The following is a 15443-nucleotide window of genomic DNA, read 5'->3' as shown; positions in this document are numbered from 1 at the left end:
TGGTTGAAAATCAATCGGGCTGCCCCAGGCAAGCTAGAGAGCGGCCTAGTATGGGCCTTTCGGATGAGCGATGCCATGTGGATGGTCAAACGGACAAAACAGCGTGAACGGGCTAATTGAACGGGGTGGGCGCGGAGGCCGCGCTTGTTTTTTTGCCGAAAATTGACCAGCCTACCCCAGGCAGGCCAGGGAGCGATCTAGTATGTGCCTTTGGGTGGTCAAATGGGAAAAATGGCGCGAACGGAACGTTTACGGGCATAATTGGTGTGCTATAGCCCACGGTTTCCATGGTGGGCCCGGGCGTATTTTTGAACGAAAATCAATCGGGCTGCCCAGACAGGCTGGGGAGCGGCGTAGTGTGGGCCTTTAGATTGGGCGGTGCCATTTGAGTGGTCAAACAGGCAAAACAGCGCGAACAGGCCATTTCGGGCCAAATCTGTGTGCTACACAACCCACAGTTTCTAGGGTGTGCACGGGGGACGGACATGTTTTTGGCCGAAAATCGATCGGGCTTCCCCAGGCCGAAAATCTAGCAGCTTTATTGTTATCTTCTTGTGAATTGAAGGATTTAAACCTTTCGCACAATTCAATTACAGGCCACCTACAACAATTTCATCACCACAATCTTGAGTATCTTGATCTTAAATTTAATTTTCTTCAGGGTCCACTGCCTTCAGCCATTTGCAACATGAGCAGCCTTACCTTTCTAGATCTATCACACAACTACTTCAGTCACTCAGTTCCAAGTTGCTTGGGAAACATTGGTTATATAAAGGTGCTGAACTTAAGAAGGAACAATTTCACAGGGAGTCTTCCACCATTATGTGCACAGAGCACTTCATTGAGTACCATTGCCTTGAATGGTAATCGTTTTGAAGGGACCCTCCCTGTGTCGTCGTTCAACTGTGTTGGTCTAGAAGTCCTTGATTTAGGCAACAACACTATAAATGACACGTTTCTGGCTTGGCTAGGAACTCTTGAAGAGCTGCAAGTTCTTATGTTAAAGTCGAACGAGTTCCCATGGACCCATAAGTACTTGTCAGACTAAGTTTTGCTTTCCCAAGTTGCGAATTTTCAATCCTCTCTCATAATGAGTTCAGTGGCTCACTGCCTACAGAAGTTCTCCGAAACTTCAAAGCAATGATCAAATCAGATGGCATGAACAAAGGGAAGATCAAGCATATGGGACCAGATGTTGAAGGGTATTTTAGATTCAGTGAGACTGGTGATCAAAGGCCAGGATATTCAGCTAGAAAGAATCACCACAATTATGACAACCATAGATCTCTCAAGCAACCATTTTGAGGGTGTGATTCCAAAGGCAATAACAGATCTTGGTTCGCTTTGGCTACTCAATTTATCCCGTAACAGTCTCACAGGTGATATTCCAATGGAACTGGGGAAACTGAATGTTCTTGAAGCATTAGATCTCTCCTGGAATCGGCTCACAGGAAAGATTCCGACAGAACTGAGAAGACTCAAATTTCTAGCAGTCTTAAACCTCTCTCGGAATCTTCTTGTTGGACCAATTCCCCGAGGTCTACAATTCAACACATTTGAAAATGACTCTTATGGTGGCAACCTTGATTTATGTGGTCCTCCTCTATCAAAGCAATGTGGAACGAGTGACTCATCACATCTTCCACATCCATTGGAGTCCGAAGAAGAAGGTGAGTCATATTTCTTTAGTGGATTCACCTGGGAATCAGTCGTCATAGGCTACGGTTTTGGACTAGTTGTTGGAACTGTTGCGTGGAACCTCATGTTTAAAGCTCGTAAACCAAAATGGCTTGTGGAATTTTTCGAAGGCATTTTCCCCAAGGAAATGAGAAGGCCAAAGAAGAGAAATCACAGACGAAGGACATAACAGATTGTATTTGTTTCTATCTCTTTGCAACTGATCCTGAGTAACTAGTAAGTATCAGAAGGATATGATTTAGGTATCAAACACTGTTCTATAGAAGTGAGATCTATCGCGTTCCGGTTTTGGCAATTGGTTTGACAGGAAGATAAATAGTTTGCAATAGTAAATATCCCATTTTGAAATTTATATGAGATGTTTAGCAGATACTTTTATTAGAATTCTGTATCTAAAACTTTGATCATGGCATATAGCAATCCACTAAATATCTTTCTAACAAAAAATGACAAAGTAATAGCAAAGCAGTGTGGAGAATACATGCAAGGAACCGTAAACTGAACACAAAGTGCGATCACCTAAACATAGTAAACAATATACGTTATCAGGTACCGCAAACCAGAGACTACATGAATAAGCTATTTCTTTGAACTTTTCAAGCATTGGCAATTAAGCGTTCTTGGTGAGTTTTAAAAGATCACATATAGTCATAAAATTTCCATTGTTTTTCTAAGATATAAGCAAGACTGAGTTTTCTTACATACTCAAAGTAGATGGATTAAAGATAAAAGAGTTACATGGTATGTTTTTATGTTCATTTCTTTTTTCTCACTTGACATAGACAAGCAATAGTGGTTTCTCTCATTGAAAAAAAAGGACACCGCGAATGAAGGGCCCTACCACAAGGGTGTATTGTATGCAACCATATCTTGCATTTCTGTCAGAGGCTGTTTCCAAATATGTCTAATTAACAAGTTGGAAGTCAGCAGAAGAGACGTCGAATATCAGAGTTCAATCAACACATAGCAAAAAAGACTGACTGAAAGTCTAAAACCATCACTATCTCATCTATGGACCACTAATTGGCTCAAAGACTTAAAAATTCCACACAATATTATTAACTTAAAGCAGCACAACATATCTTGATCTTTTATGATTCTGTAGATTCCATGGAAAAATTACACTAGAAATTTATTGCATTTTCTACGACTTGACACATCATGTCTTTTATTGTTCATTTAATTTCTTTTTTATCTCACTTGCCTTGGTCAATCAATAGTTTATTCTCTTTGAAAATTCTTGTGGGAAAACTAGAAAAAATATGGCTGACAAGTTGGAAGTCAGCAAAAAGAGATGTTGATGGGCTAATAATAGCAGAGCTCAGTCAGCTGTTAACAACTCATTTTCGCCAAAGGAATTCAAGAACTTACAAAATAAATCATTTTTGCCGTATTTATATAGTATAATTTTTCAACAGAGGGGGTTTATTTGAACCGTTATGCCTCCGCGGGGTGGACATAGTATGATATGGTACGATATTTAAAACTTCAATACAATAATTTCGGTATTCGGTTGTAAAAATACTATACCATTATCATACTATATTAATTCGGTATGGTTCGATATTTTGAAGTTTGGTTTCGGTATTTCGTGGTATGGTAAATCGATAACCGTAGTTTGTTCAACTTTGGCAAAATATATACTTGAATAATAGAGTATCATGACTTCGAATTTTCAAAAAAGTCTCAATTGTATCATACTAACACATTACACATTACACATGTATCATACTAACACATTACACATGTAAACATTTTTTTTTTCTTTTGATAACCGTGGTGTCCGGGCCAGCTTGCGCGCACCTCGACTAAATCCACGGGATACCCACCTCCCACCAGCAACAGGTACCAGGTAACTTTGTCCACCAAGACTAAAATAGATGGGAAGAAAACACCTAGTGTTTGTCTCTGCTGGGAATTGAACCCGAGACCTCATGGTGCTCATCCCAACTTCATTGAACCACTAGGTCACACCCTTAGGTGCACACATGTAGACAAATATATTCAAAAGAAAGTACAAACTACTACTTTTTATTAATGAAATACGTAAATAAGATATTTCAATCAAGATAGAGTAGTCAAATACTAGTGTTAGTTTACACCAATACTAGGTTGTGTATTTGTTAGTATTTGAATAATAAATATAAATTATTTATGTAACAGTATACTTCAACATGGTATTCGGTATTTCAGTATGTTATTTATAATAACCTAATACCAAAAAAATTTAAATGTATACCCTATACCATACCAAATAACATAATACCAAAACCATGGTATCAAAAATTTCGATTCGGTATATACCATACCATGTCCACCCCTCCACCCTTAATCAGAGTGTGAAGTAAGGAGTTCAACTATATATATTATGGATTATGATTGATTTTGCAAGAACATTCTGTCATTACTGAAAACAACACAAAACAATGGGAAGTCTCTTTTTCTTTTATTCACTTGTTTGTTTTGTCTTGCTAAGTCAAAACTTTTCTTCATCCTTAGTGCAGCATCTTTGCTCTCCCAATGAAGCTTTTTCTTTGGTTCAGTTCAAGCAACAGTTTAGTGCTTCTTTCGCGAAAACGTCTTGGAATGAGAGTAGGGATTGCTGCACTTGGGACGGAGTCACTTGTGACATGTTAACTGGTTACGTTATTGGCCTGGACCTTCATCTTACAAATCTTAGTGGAAGTATTCATCCCAACAGTAGCCTCTTCCAACTTCGTCATCTTCAGACGCTAAACTTTGCTTACAATAACTTATCTGGTCCCATTCCTTATTCCATTGGCAACCTTACACAAACTAGAGAGTTGAATTTCGGTTATAATCATTTCACCGGTCATATTCCTTCAACAATCTCAAAATTGAAACATCTCACGCTTTTAGATCTTTCGTCTAACTCCCTTGGAGGTGAAATTCCTGATGTTTTCTCTAACCTCCAAGAGCTAGTTAATTTGTATCTTTCTTATAACAGCTTCATCGGTCCATTTCCCTCTTCAATTGTAAGGTTGGCAAGTCTTGAAAGCTTAGACTTGTCAATTAATTCCCTATCTGGTCCATTGCCTAGCAATGTCAGCATACTTCAAAAGCTAGTTGACCTGGATTTTTCTCACAACTCACTGAATGGCACAATACCATCTTGGATGTTTAGCCTTCCTTCTTTATATATGGTGGAGCTCCATCATAATCTATTCAATGGACTATCTGATGAGCTCAAACTGAATCCAACATTAGGGCGTTTGGATTTAAGTCATAATCAACTCAGTGGTCCTGTTCTTCGATCACTTCAAAATCTTACAAACCTTGTAAACCTTGACCTCTCATCAAATAACATCACTGTCGATGAGGCAATACCAATCGCATTTCCTAGCCTAGAAGTTTTGCAGTTATCATCTTGTGAACTGAAGGATCTTCCACACTTTCTAAGAAATTTAAAGACACTTCGGGCCTTGAATCTTTCTAACAATAAGATTCGTGGTCAAATCCCTAACTGGTTTAGCAACAGGAGGTGGGATTCGTTGTTTCATCTAAACCTTTCGCATAATTCACTCAGTGGTCACATAGATCTATCTCATTACTATAGTCTAGTGTCACTTGATCTGAAATTTAACTTCCTTGAGGGGCCACTACCTTCAGCCATTTGTAACATGAGCTTCCTTAACCTTCTGGATTTATCACGCAACAACTTCAGTAACTCAATTCCAAGTTGCTTGGGTAACATGACTCAGCTAACAGTGTTGGACTTAAGAAGAAACAATTTCAGTGGGAGTCTTCCACCGTTATGTACTCAAATCACTTCATTGGCGACCAGTATCTTGAATGGTTATCAATTGATGACGACCATTATCTTGAATGGTAATAGATTTGAAGGACGTGTCCCTGTGTCATGGCTAAATTGTGTTGGTTTAGAAGTTCTTGACATCGGGAATAATGCTATAACTGATACATTTCCAGCTTCGCTAGGAACTCTTGAAGAGCTGCAAGTCCTTGTATTAAAGTCGAACAAGTTCCATGGACCTATAAGTACTAAGCTGAAGTTTGGCTTTCCCAAGTTGCGGATTTTAGATCTCTCTCATAATGAGTTCAGTGACTCACTGCCTGCAGAAGTTTTTCGAAACTTCAAAGCAATGATAAAAGATGACACAAATAAAGGTGAAATCAGATATATGAAAAGATTTGACTCATTTTTTGATGTGTACGAGGATTCAGTGAGGTTGGTGGTCAAAGGAAACGAAATTGAGCTAGAAAGAATCACCACAATCATGACAACGATAGATCTCTCAAGCAACCATTTTGAAGGTGTGATTCCGAAAGCACTAAAGGATCTTGGCTCACTTTGGCTACTCAATTTATCTCATAACAATCTCAGAGGTGATATTCCAATGGAACTGGGACGATTGAATATGCTTGAAGCGTTAGATCTCTCTTGGAATCGGCTCACTGGAAAGATTCCAAGGGAATTGACAAGAATGAACTTTCTGGCGTTCTTAAACCTCTCTCAGAATCTTCTTGTTGGACCAATTCCTCGAGGTCTGCAATTCAACACATTTGACAATGACTCGTATGGTGGTAACCTTGATCTATGTGGTCCGCCTTTAACAAAGCAATGTGGAACGAGTGATCTATCGCTTGTTCCTCAACCATTGGAATCCGAAGGAGAGGACGAGGCATATTTTTTTAGTGGATTTACCTGGGAATCAGTAGTCATAGGCTACAGTTTTGGACTAGTTGTTGGAACTGTTGTGTGTAGCGTCATGTTAAAAGCTGTTAAGCCAAAATGGTTTGTGGAATTTTTCGAAGGCCTCATTCCCCACAAAAAAAGAAGGCCAACAAAGAGAGCTCAAAGGCGACAGACTTAATTTTTTCGTTTAGTGCTTATACTATTGATTCGAGTTGTAAGAACATCACTACAGGATGGTAAAGAAGGGAGTCACAATATTTTCAAAACTAGCATCACTTTCTTTCTGTATCGGTAAAAGAAGTAGGTTTCAATATATAAGCACAATCTGCGCTTTGCAGGCCGCAACACAAAGGCGATGCAGATGTACATATACAATTGCAGTAACACAACGGAAAGAGCTTCAATATCTACTGGTAACACGGAGAGAGAGTTGGTGAATGCACAAATATAAATCATCTTAAATAGTAAACTCATGCGGCTCAAATAGTAGCAACAAACAGTTAAAGCTTCAGATCAACTTCCACAATCTGCTAGCTATTATGCTCTCATAGACCAGATATCAAACTCGACTTTGGTGGACATCAACCAAGAACAGAATACAAGGATTATATTTCAGATAGCTAGGAAAGTGAATTTATAGAGTGTCTACCCATGACGGGTCAATAATTATTGGGTCTAGCTTATCCACACACAATAAAAATAGGAATCAGGCCTTTTGTTTTGTTGACCACTTGGGTCACGTCACTGTCGTTGTTCATGCTATAATCATATTAACGTAAATCCATTGTACTTTTGAAAGTCACATTGATTGACCACCACGATAAGGTGCACTTTATAGTAGGTGAAACACAGCTCAAGCATGAAAGAGGCATTCCAAGGTAACAGAAAACAAACTGAATTTTCATTACAAAAACTCGGAGAAATTCTGACAACTTCAACATTCAGACCCAACAAGGGCCAAACTGAAAGGAAAATTTGGCTTCTATGTTTTACATACCTTTCATATAAAGATTACCATGTCTGGAGACCAGAGATCAAAGATAGATATAGTTTGCTCCTCGCTCTTTGGTTATCCTCGATTTTCTCCTAATGCTTTAGGACATCAATCACCGCGCTCTTCGGTCTATGATATGCTGGCCAGTGTTCAAATTCAATGAACAGGGAATCTACTCAAGTCTGACTCCCCGGATAGAAGTAGTCTACATTATTTTCCTTGACCCTAAAGTGGAAATTGCGAACCTTAGAGCTTGAACCTCCAAACTCAGAAACACTTCCTTTATTTAAAACAGTCAACTGCAGGGGGGAAACGAGAATCAAAAGGAGAGAACGAATTAACAAGATGGACTCAAACATCAAGTGCATATTATCCCGACGAGTCACTTGAATGCAAGTAATCACAAAAATAATGCTTTTCAGCTAAAAGCCACCACAGATACTGCACTAAATCTAGGTTAAACAGAGAAGGTTATTACGATTTCCTAACTTTCTTTAGCTCTTCAACTATTGAAGTTCATAACTGAGCAATCAGGTTATTCTGTAAGGACAAACAGTTTTCAGAACACAAACTCCCATCTCATCTTTGATAAGTGTAACCACTGGATTTTTTTTTTTTCGTTCTGTTTTGGATAGAGAGTAGCCAAAAAGGGGAAAAAAGAGTAGAACAAAAGTAAGACAATAAATGACTATTCGGGGCTGAAAGGCAAAGGAATAGCCTTCTCGATTTTCCCTTACTCTAGTTGAGGAGAGATGGTGACACAGTATAAATAATTTATACAGTGGAGAAGATAAAAGGTAATACAAATGTACCTGTCCATGCACGTCACTTGCTAAACCAGTTGCCAAAGGTTCTGCCTTGATTATCACATCAGCGAGGTACTCCGTTTGCAAGATTAACTGCAGCGTATTTGCACTGGAATAGATATCCTCATGATTAAGAGTAACAAAGGAACATCCCTGTATAAAAAGAACATTAAGATCGCAAGCCATGCTATTGACTCTTTATCTACTCACCAAAAAGAAAAACTATAGATTTTTTCCGTTCCTTTTCTTTTGGTAAGTCTAAGCTCATACTATAGTTTGAATTAGATGCAGAGTAATAGCGTATAAAATTGCTCACATATTTTGCTTTCAGCGTGTAGCAGTAGTGTAGAAAATCCAACATGTGATTTGATGAACCATTAGCCGCCACTTCAATAAGGGAGATGTCATCAATCATAATAGTAATGGTTCTACTGCCTTCAAGTGAAGAATATATTTCTACTGCTTTCTCAATCTCCCCATACAATGCAAGCAATCCATCTTCTCTTGCTTCCCTTCCATTTCTTTCTAATTATGAATTGAGTGCAAACAACTAAGAGATCAAATAATGCTAAGACAAATTGGTACAACTAATATCACACTAATAATGTAGTATTATTTAAACACAAAAACGCAGGGCAGTATGCACGCAACATTTCCAATTCATAGTTGAACTCTTCTGGGTGAATTTCGGAACAGCTTGTTGTCTCTTTATTCGACAGAGAAGCATGGAGTCCCAAAAGTTCCTAAAAAACGAGTTTTCTACATTGGTAAATGGAAATAATTGATATGCGGCTCTCGAAATGGACGAGCAGCATTAAAACATTGTATAAGCTATAAATTACAATTTCACTTGAATATAGGTCCTTTAAGCTTTTCATTCATTTTAGAGTTAATGGTCAAAAACACACCTAAAATATCCTGGTTTTTCTAGTTTCATACCTGAACTATCAGGTGTGGGAGATTCCAACCTAAACTATCAACAACTATTTTAAAACACCACTTCAACCATCAGTTATTCCCTTTTCCTACCTAAAATATCACCATCATTCAGTTAGGAAAAGGGAACAATTGATAGTGGTATATTTTGATAAATAGTTAGTGCTAGTTCACATCGGAAGTTTGGAAAGCTGCAATACTTTTTTCTTGGTGAAGAAAAACATTTTATTAATTTCCACTAAACTCCTTCCAATTACAAATCAAGCCAAAACTCTACAGCTATATAGTAGCTACTCCTGCACTATCTATGAAAACAATAAACCTATCCGAGTATGCTTTCTATCCACCCTTTGCTATGCTATTTTGTCTCCTTCGTAAGTATACATCCCTAATGTATGTGCACTTCTGTTTGATTGTTTCTATGACCTGGGACGGCCGTACCAACTTGTATTCCCACAAAGCCGTGTTCCATGCTTTCCTAGTACTGCCAACACTAGTTCTCTATATCCTCTCCCCTTTATGTTCCTCACCACCCTCCTCCAAATGCCCTCCAGATCCCATTGTTGTAACTCGTATACCCTTTCTCAACCATGTTACCACACCTTGCAAACATTGCTGGGAAAACACGCACTGAAAAAACAGACGTGTAGCAGATTCCTCAGATTCACCACATAGCAAATACTTATCATCTTGGCTAAGTCCCAACACCATATCCTTCGTGAACAGTCTCCTGTGCAGCGCTAGCCAGCTTATGTAGCTGTGTTTTGGAATTGTACCCTTACTCCACACCCAGTTATACCAAGGCCATACTCCAGTCCCCTCCTCCATTTGTACACACTACCAGTTGTGTATTTTCCTGCCCCACCATCCTGCCTTGTTGAACATAACCTGGCATAAACACATCACGAATGGTACAAATCTTCCTCCAACACCCAATCATTGGGTGCTTGATACGTCCTCCATTCAGTCCCTCGTACGTAAACATGATTCACCCATTTAACCCAGAGATTACCAGCTTTTTGCATTATATTCCATACAAGCCACGATTTTTTAGGTGTGTTTTTGACCCTTCACTCTTCTTTTTATAAATAATTAGATCTTTTAATCTCCTCATAATGGTGTTAGAATTCTCATAAAATACACAAAGAGACTGCTCGTTAGGTCTTTTAATCTCCTTGTTGATGGGGGTTAAAATGCTCACGGAAATACACAGACTGCTAAAACTTGGGTAAATCAAGATGACAAAAAAACAGCTAACAAAAACCTTTTTTTATAGTTAATCATTTTCTATTTGACATATTCACCTGGGCATTCCAATGTAAGCATGTCAAGAAATACGAATCTGTGATTCTTCCTGTGTACAGTTAAGTTGCAACCCTGTTTAGGAAATAACAAAAAAGGGATTGTAAGGCTTTAAAAGTATGCAGGACAAAATACTCTGCAATGAACCCGAATCCTCAACACAAATATAATGACTGATAACCAAATAACAACGGCAACACTTAAACTATAAAATTACAATGGAAAATACTGAAATAACAAGTAAATATGATAGTAGAAGAAGGAGACAAGAGACACGGTAAGAATTGAGGGTGAGAAGCTGAGTCTTTGCCTGAGCAGAATCAATAACATAACCGCTTTTTCTAATACCTTGTCCTTTCTAATGAGTTGCTAAATGGGCATGGATCCCAAATCAACCTTTTCTGAAAGCCTATTCACACTATAACTTCTTCTCGGCCCAATAATTGTTAGTCTATACTGGGACTGATTCATAACATATTCCATTAAAATGACTTAGACAAAAACAAGAAAAGTGAAACTTAAGAAAACCCGGGAACATTTATCCTCTTGAGTAAAGGATGATGCTAGATATCAAGAAAAATTTGAACTCACTCCTAGTCAATTATAAGTTCAAACTTTGGTTACTTTTTTATTTAAGTTGCACACAAATGTTGATAGATAGACATCGAAGATAGTTCCCCGAACTCTCCGACTGCAGCAAAGTATGTTAATCTACCTTACCTAGTTGATAATTTGACGTAAGAATACATATTAATTAACCGGATAAATCAATAAAAGACGGTACTTGGCGCATGCCCTAGGGTATAGGTAAGTATTTTGTCATACAGTAAAGAGTTCAAGTGTCAAAAACACACCTAAAGGTATCCGGTTTTACAAGTTTCACACATGAACTATCAGGTGTGTGAGCTTCCTACCTAAACTATAACCATTTATCAAAACACAACTCAAGTATTAGGAGTTCCCTTTACCTGAAATTTCACACACAAACTACAACAACAACAATAACATACCCAGTGTCTTCCCACAAAGTGGGATCTGGGGAGGGTAAAGTGTACGCAATCCACACCACTACCACAGATGAAGTAGAGAGGCGGTTTCCGATAGACTCCCGTCTCAGGACAGATAACAGTATAACAAACAAAAAACATAAATATAAATAACAAAATGGGATAACACACCCACTAGATAATAAACGAAACAAGACACCGACAAAGTAATACTATAAACTATCTATTCGAGATCACAAATATCATCAAATACTATGAACAAGAAAGTACAAGCATAGATACAAACAAAGCACTCCTCCCTACTACTACGGACGCACTCCTACCCACTAAACCCTCTACCCTAATTAGCACACAAACTAGGAAACCAAAATACTTTAGGTGCATTTTTTAATCCGTCACTCTAATAAATATAACACAAGAGTTAAAGTGTCAAAAACACACATAAAATATTCATTTTTTCGAGTTTCATACCTGAACTATCAAGGATGTGATCGTCTTACTTAAACTATCACCAAATATGTATAAATAGTAAAACACACCTCAACTATTAGCTGCTCCCTTTACCTGAAAATTCACGCACAAACTAGAAAAACCGAAATACTTTAGGTGTATCTTTAACCCTTAACTCTACAACAAATATAACACAACAAGACCATGGAGAGAGAGCTCTAACCATCCTGCGAAGAATGTGTTCATAGTGAGAAAAAAGGTGAGCAAAGGTGATGAAAATGACGACATCAGAAGAGTCAAGTTTAATACCTAAACTATTAGGTGTGCAAGTTTCCTACCTAAACTATCACCAACTATTTATCAAAAAAGACCTAAACTTTCGAGTTTCATACTTGAACTACCAGGTGTGTAAGTTTCCTACCTAAACTATCACCAACTATTTATCAAAACTCTCTTCAACTTTCGAGTTTCACACCTAAACTATCAGGTGTGCAAGTTTTCTACCTAAACTATAACCAACTATTTATCAGAACACACCTCAACTTTCAAGTTTCATACTTGAAATATCAGGTCTGCAAGTTTCCTACCTAAACTATCACCAACTATTTATCAAAATACACCTCAACTTTCGAGTTTCATACCTGAACTATCAGGTGTGAAGATTCCTTACTTAAACTATCACCAACTATTTATCAAACACCCCTCAAATTTCGAGTTTCATACCTGAACTATATGTGTGTAAGTTTCCTACCTTATCACCAACTATTTATCAAAACACACCTCAACTTTCGAGTTTCATACCTAAACTATCATGTGTGATTGTGTACAAGTCTCCTACATACACTATCGCCAACTATTTATCAAAACAAACCTCAACATTCGAGTTTGATACCTGGACTATCAGTGTGCAAGTTCCCTACCTAAACTATCACCAACTATTTATCAAAACAAGCCTCAACTTTCGAGTTTCATACATGAACTATTAGTTGTGTGAGCTCCCTACCTACACTATCACCAACTATTTATCAAAACACAACTCAAGTATTAGTTGCTCCCTTCGCTCAGCAACAATATAACACAAACAAGGCTATGAAGAAAGAGATAAAGAGCACTAACCATCTTGCGGAGAATGCGTTCATAGTGAGAAAAAAGGTATGCAAAGGCGACGAAAATGACGACATCTGAAAAGTCAAGTTTCATATCTGACCTATCATGTTTGCAAGTTTCCTACCTAAACTGTCACCAACTATTTATCAAAACACACATCAACCTTCGAGTTTCATGCCTGAACTATTAGTTGTGCGAGTTTCATACCTAAACTATCATCAACTATTTATCAAAACATAACTCAACTATTAGTTGCTCCCTTCGCTCTGCAACAAATATAATAGAACAAGGCTATGGAGAGAGAGAGAGCGCACTAACCATCTTGCGGAGAATGCGTTCATAGTGAGAAAAAGGGTGTGCAAAGGCGATGAAAATGACGACATCAGAAGAGTCTGGGTGGAGAAAACGTTTAAGGAAATGATGGAGCACAAAAGCGCCACTCGTCTCAACACAATCCTCCACCACCACCACTCGCCCGCCTTTGCCAATGCCAATGCCAATTGCTTCCTCCAGCAAGTTTGCACGTGAATTGTCCATGCCTAGAGTACTCTCCAAAGAGTTATTGTCGCAGTTTTTCCCTACAAATATCAAACAAAAGGCTATTATTCAAGGCTATATCCAACATTGACAAATCCCAGCAAAGACAAAAAAACTAGGTGATATTTCCCATCTATCCTAGCCTTAGCCTTGGTGGATAAAGTTAACTAGTAACTGTTGCTGACGGAAGGTGGCAGGTATCCCGTGGAATCAATCGTGGTGTGCAAAAGCTAGCCCAAACAACACGGTTATTAAAAAGGGAGAACGGCCTAATATACGCTTCAAGTATTGGAAATGATCCTAAATCACACTCCTTCCAACTTTCAGCTCTAAAATACCCTTTCATCCACCTATATAGACAATAGCGACCCGTCCCAACCCAGTTGCCCATCCATGACTAAAGTTACCGGCAGAGCCGCTGAACGCAATCAGAAGTCCTCTATTCATGCCATTCCTATTAAAAACGTAACAAATAACCCACCCAACCCGTTCAAGTTTGGGTTGTTTATTGACTCACTCATTTATTAGCTCAACTCATGTCAATTCAACCTATTAAAATGGGTTGAATGTAACCCAAATTGAAGAGGAGCCTCCAAGTAACTACGTAACAAATAACCCACCCAACCCGTTCAAGTTTGGTTTGTTTATTGACTCACTCATTTATTAGCTCAACCCATGTCAATTCAAACTATTAAAATGGGTTGAATGTAACCCAAATTGAAGAGGAGCCTCCAAGTAACTGGTAAAGTTGCTGCCATGTGACCATGAGGTCACGAGTTCAAGCCCTGAAAACAGTCTCTGACAGAAATGCAAGGTAAGGCTGCATACAATACACCCTAATTGGTGGGCCCTTCCTCAAACCCTGCGCATAGCAGCAGCTTTAGTGCACCAGGCTGCCCACCCACCCGAATTGATTTTTGAGAAATCTTGTTAAAATATTTAAAAAAGACCTTTTTTTTAATTTGATATGTTATACGATAATCATAATAAACAAAACAAATAATTTTATTTGATACTAAAAATTTATTAAAAAAAAAAAAAAAACAAATAAAGCTGCCACCCCTAATCCAAGCAGCATTATTAACTTGCTACACCTGTATAAGCTTGGAAAGTGTTGCCCTTGTTCTTAATAACTGCATAAAGATGCTATTTTTACACTCAATATTCAATTAAATTTCAGTAGTTAATATACAATCATTAAAAAAAAAAAAAAGTGAGCTTTTAACACTGAACATTGTATAAAGATGCAATTATTTACAGTAACTACTCCGATATTCAAGTAAATTTGAATTGTTATTTGTTACCTTTTTTATACGAATGGCAAAAATTCAGAAGCTCCAGTTGCTTCCGGCAACCCTACCGGTGATCAATAAAAAATTGTAACGTAGTAAATGAAAATAATACTAATTATTTTTTATAAAGTTTTTATTAAGGAGAAGGGTAAAATATAATTGAAGGGGGAGAGGTATCGGGTTCGAGCTCGGGTATGAAAAAAATGTTACCTTTGAATGGGGCGTTATTGATACGATGTCAATTAATCCAGCTCTAATGGGATATTGGATGGAAAATCAAAATAAAAAAACGAATTGAAAGGGTATATTAGGCTTTTTACATATTAAAAAAAATATATATATATATTTAATATTGACATAATTTGAATATAATAGTTTCAAGCTAAAAGTGCGGCCACATATCCCGTGAAATTAGTAAGTACATGAAAATTTGATATTAAATTAAATTTTCTAAAACGTACCTATTATTAGTGGGAGGTAAGAAATGGGAGTTGACAAATATTTAGTGGAACTAGGAGATGCATGAAAGTTATTGGTACCAAATTTAATTTCTTAAAAATTTTAGGAGGTAATACGTATTCTGTGAAGCTAATAGCTGCGTGAAAACTGCTAGTACCTAATTGAATTTTCTAAAACTTA

At 37.7% G+C, this 15443-nt stretch overlaps 3 protein-coding genes across 5 annotated transcripts; 2 read left to right on the top strand and 1 right to left on the bottom strand.

The window, feature by feature from the left end:
* The first annotated feature begins 688 nt into the window (after positions 1 to 688).
* On the top strand, positions 689 to 1867 carry LOC107841058 (receptor-like protein 9DC3). The gene is made up of 3 exons (XM_047396415.1): positions 689 to 1032; positions 1101 to 1202; positions 1372 to 1867. The coding sequence occupies exons 1-3, from the start codon at positions 689 to 691 to the stop codon at positions 1865 to 1867; spliced, it is 942 nt and encodes a 313-aa protein (XP_047252371.1).
* A 2257-nt stretch (positions 1868 to 4124) lies between these two features.
* On the top strand, positions 4125 to 6551 carry LOC107840778 (receptor-like protein 19). Its single transcript, XM_016684685.2, has one exon. It carries the CDS (start codon positions 4125 to 4127, stop codon positions 6549 to 6551), a length of 2427 nt encoding a protein of 808 aa, XP_016540171.2.
* A 701-nt stretch (positions 6552 to 7252) lies between these two features.
* LOC107840777 (elongator complex protein 6) lies at positions 7253 to 15115 on the bottom strand. Of its 3 annotated transcripts, none has more exons than XM_016684681.2 (7): positions 15015 to 15115; positions 14817 to 14868; positions 13294 to 13553; positions 10414 to 10486; positions 8490 to 8698; positions 8180 to 8326; positions 7253 to 7666 (listed from the first exon to the last, which is right to left on the bottom strand). In XM_016684681.2, the coding sequence occupies exons 3-7, from the start codon at positions 13510 to 13512 to the stop codon at positions 7544 to 7546; spliced, it is 771 nt and encodes a 256-aa protein (XP_016540167.2). In that variant the 5' UTR covers positions 13513 to 13553; positions 14817 to 14868; positions 15015 to 15115; the 3' UTR covers positions 7253 to 7543. The 3 variants fall into 3 exon arrangements, with proteins under 3 accessions (XP_016540167.2, XP_016540169.2, XP_016540168.2); XM_016684683.2 differs by having other exon boundaries at positions 7253 to 7592; positions 15015 to 15112; XM_016684682.2 differs by lacking the exon at positions 14817 to 14868 and having other exon boundaries at positions 15015 to 15109.
* Between the last annotated feature and the right edge of the window lie 328 nt (positions 15116 to 15443).

Source organism: Capsicum annuum, chromosome 9, assembly GCF_002878395.1.
Source record: "Capsicum annuum cultivar UCD-10X-F1 chromosome 9, UCD10Xv1.1, whole genome shotgun sequence".
Classification (NCBI taxonomy): domain Eukaryota; kingdom Viridiplantae; phylum Streptophyta; class Magnoliopsida; order Solanales; family Solanaceae; genus Capsicum; species Capsicum annuum.
Note: the sequence above shows the minus strand (reverse complement) of the source record. Positions and strands in the feature narration are given on the sequence as shown.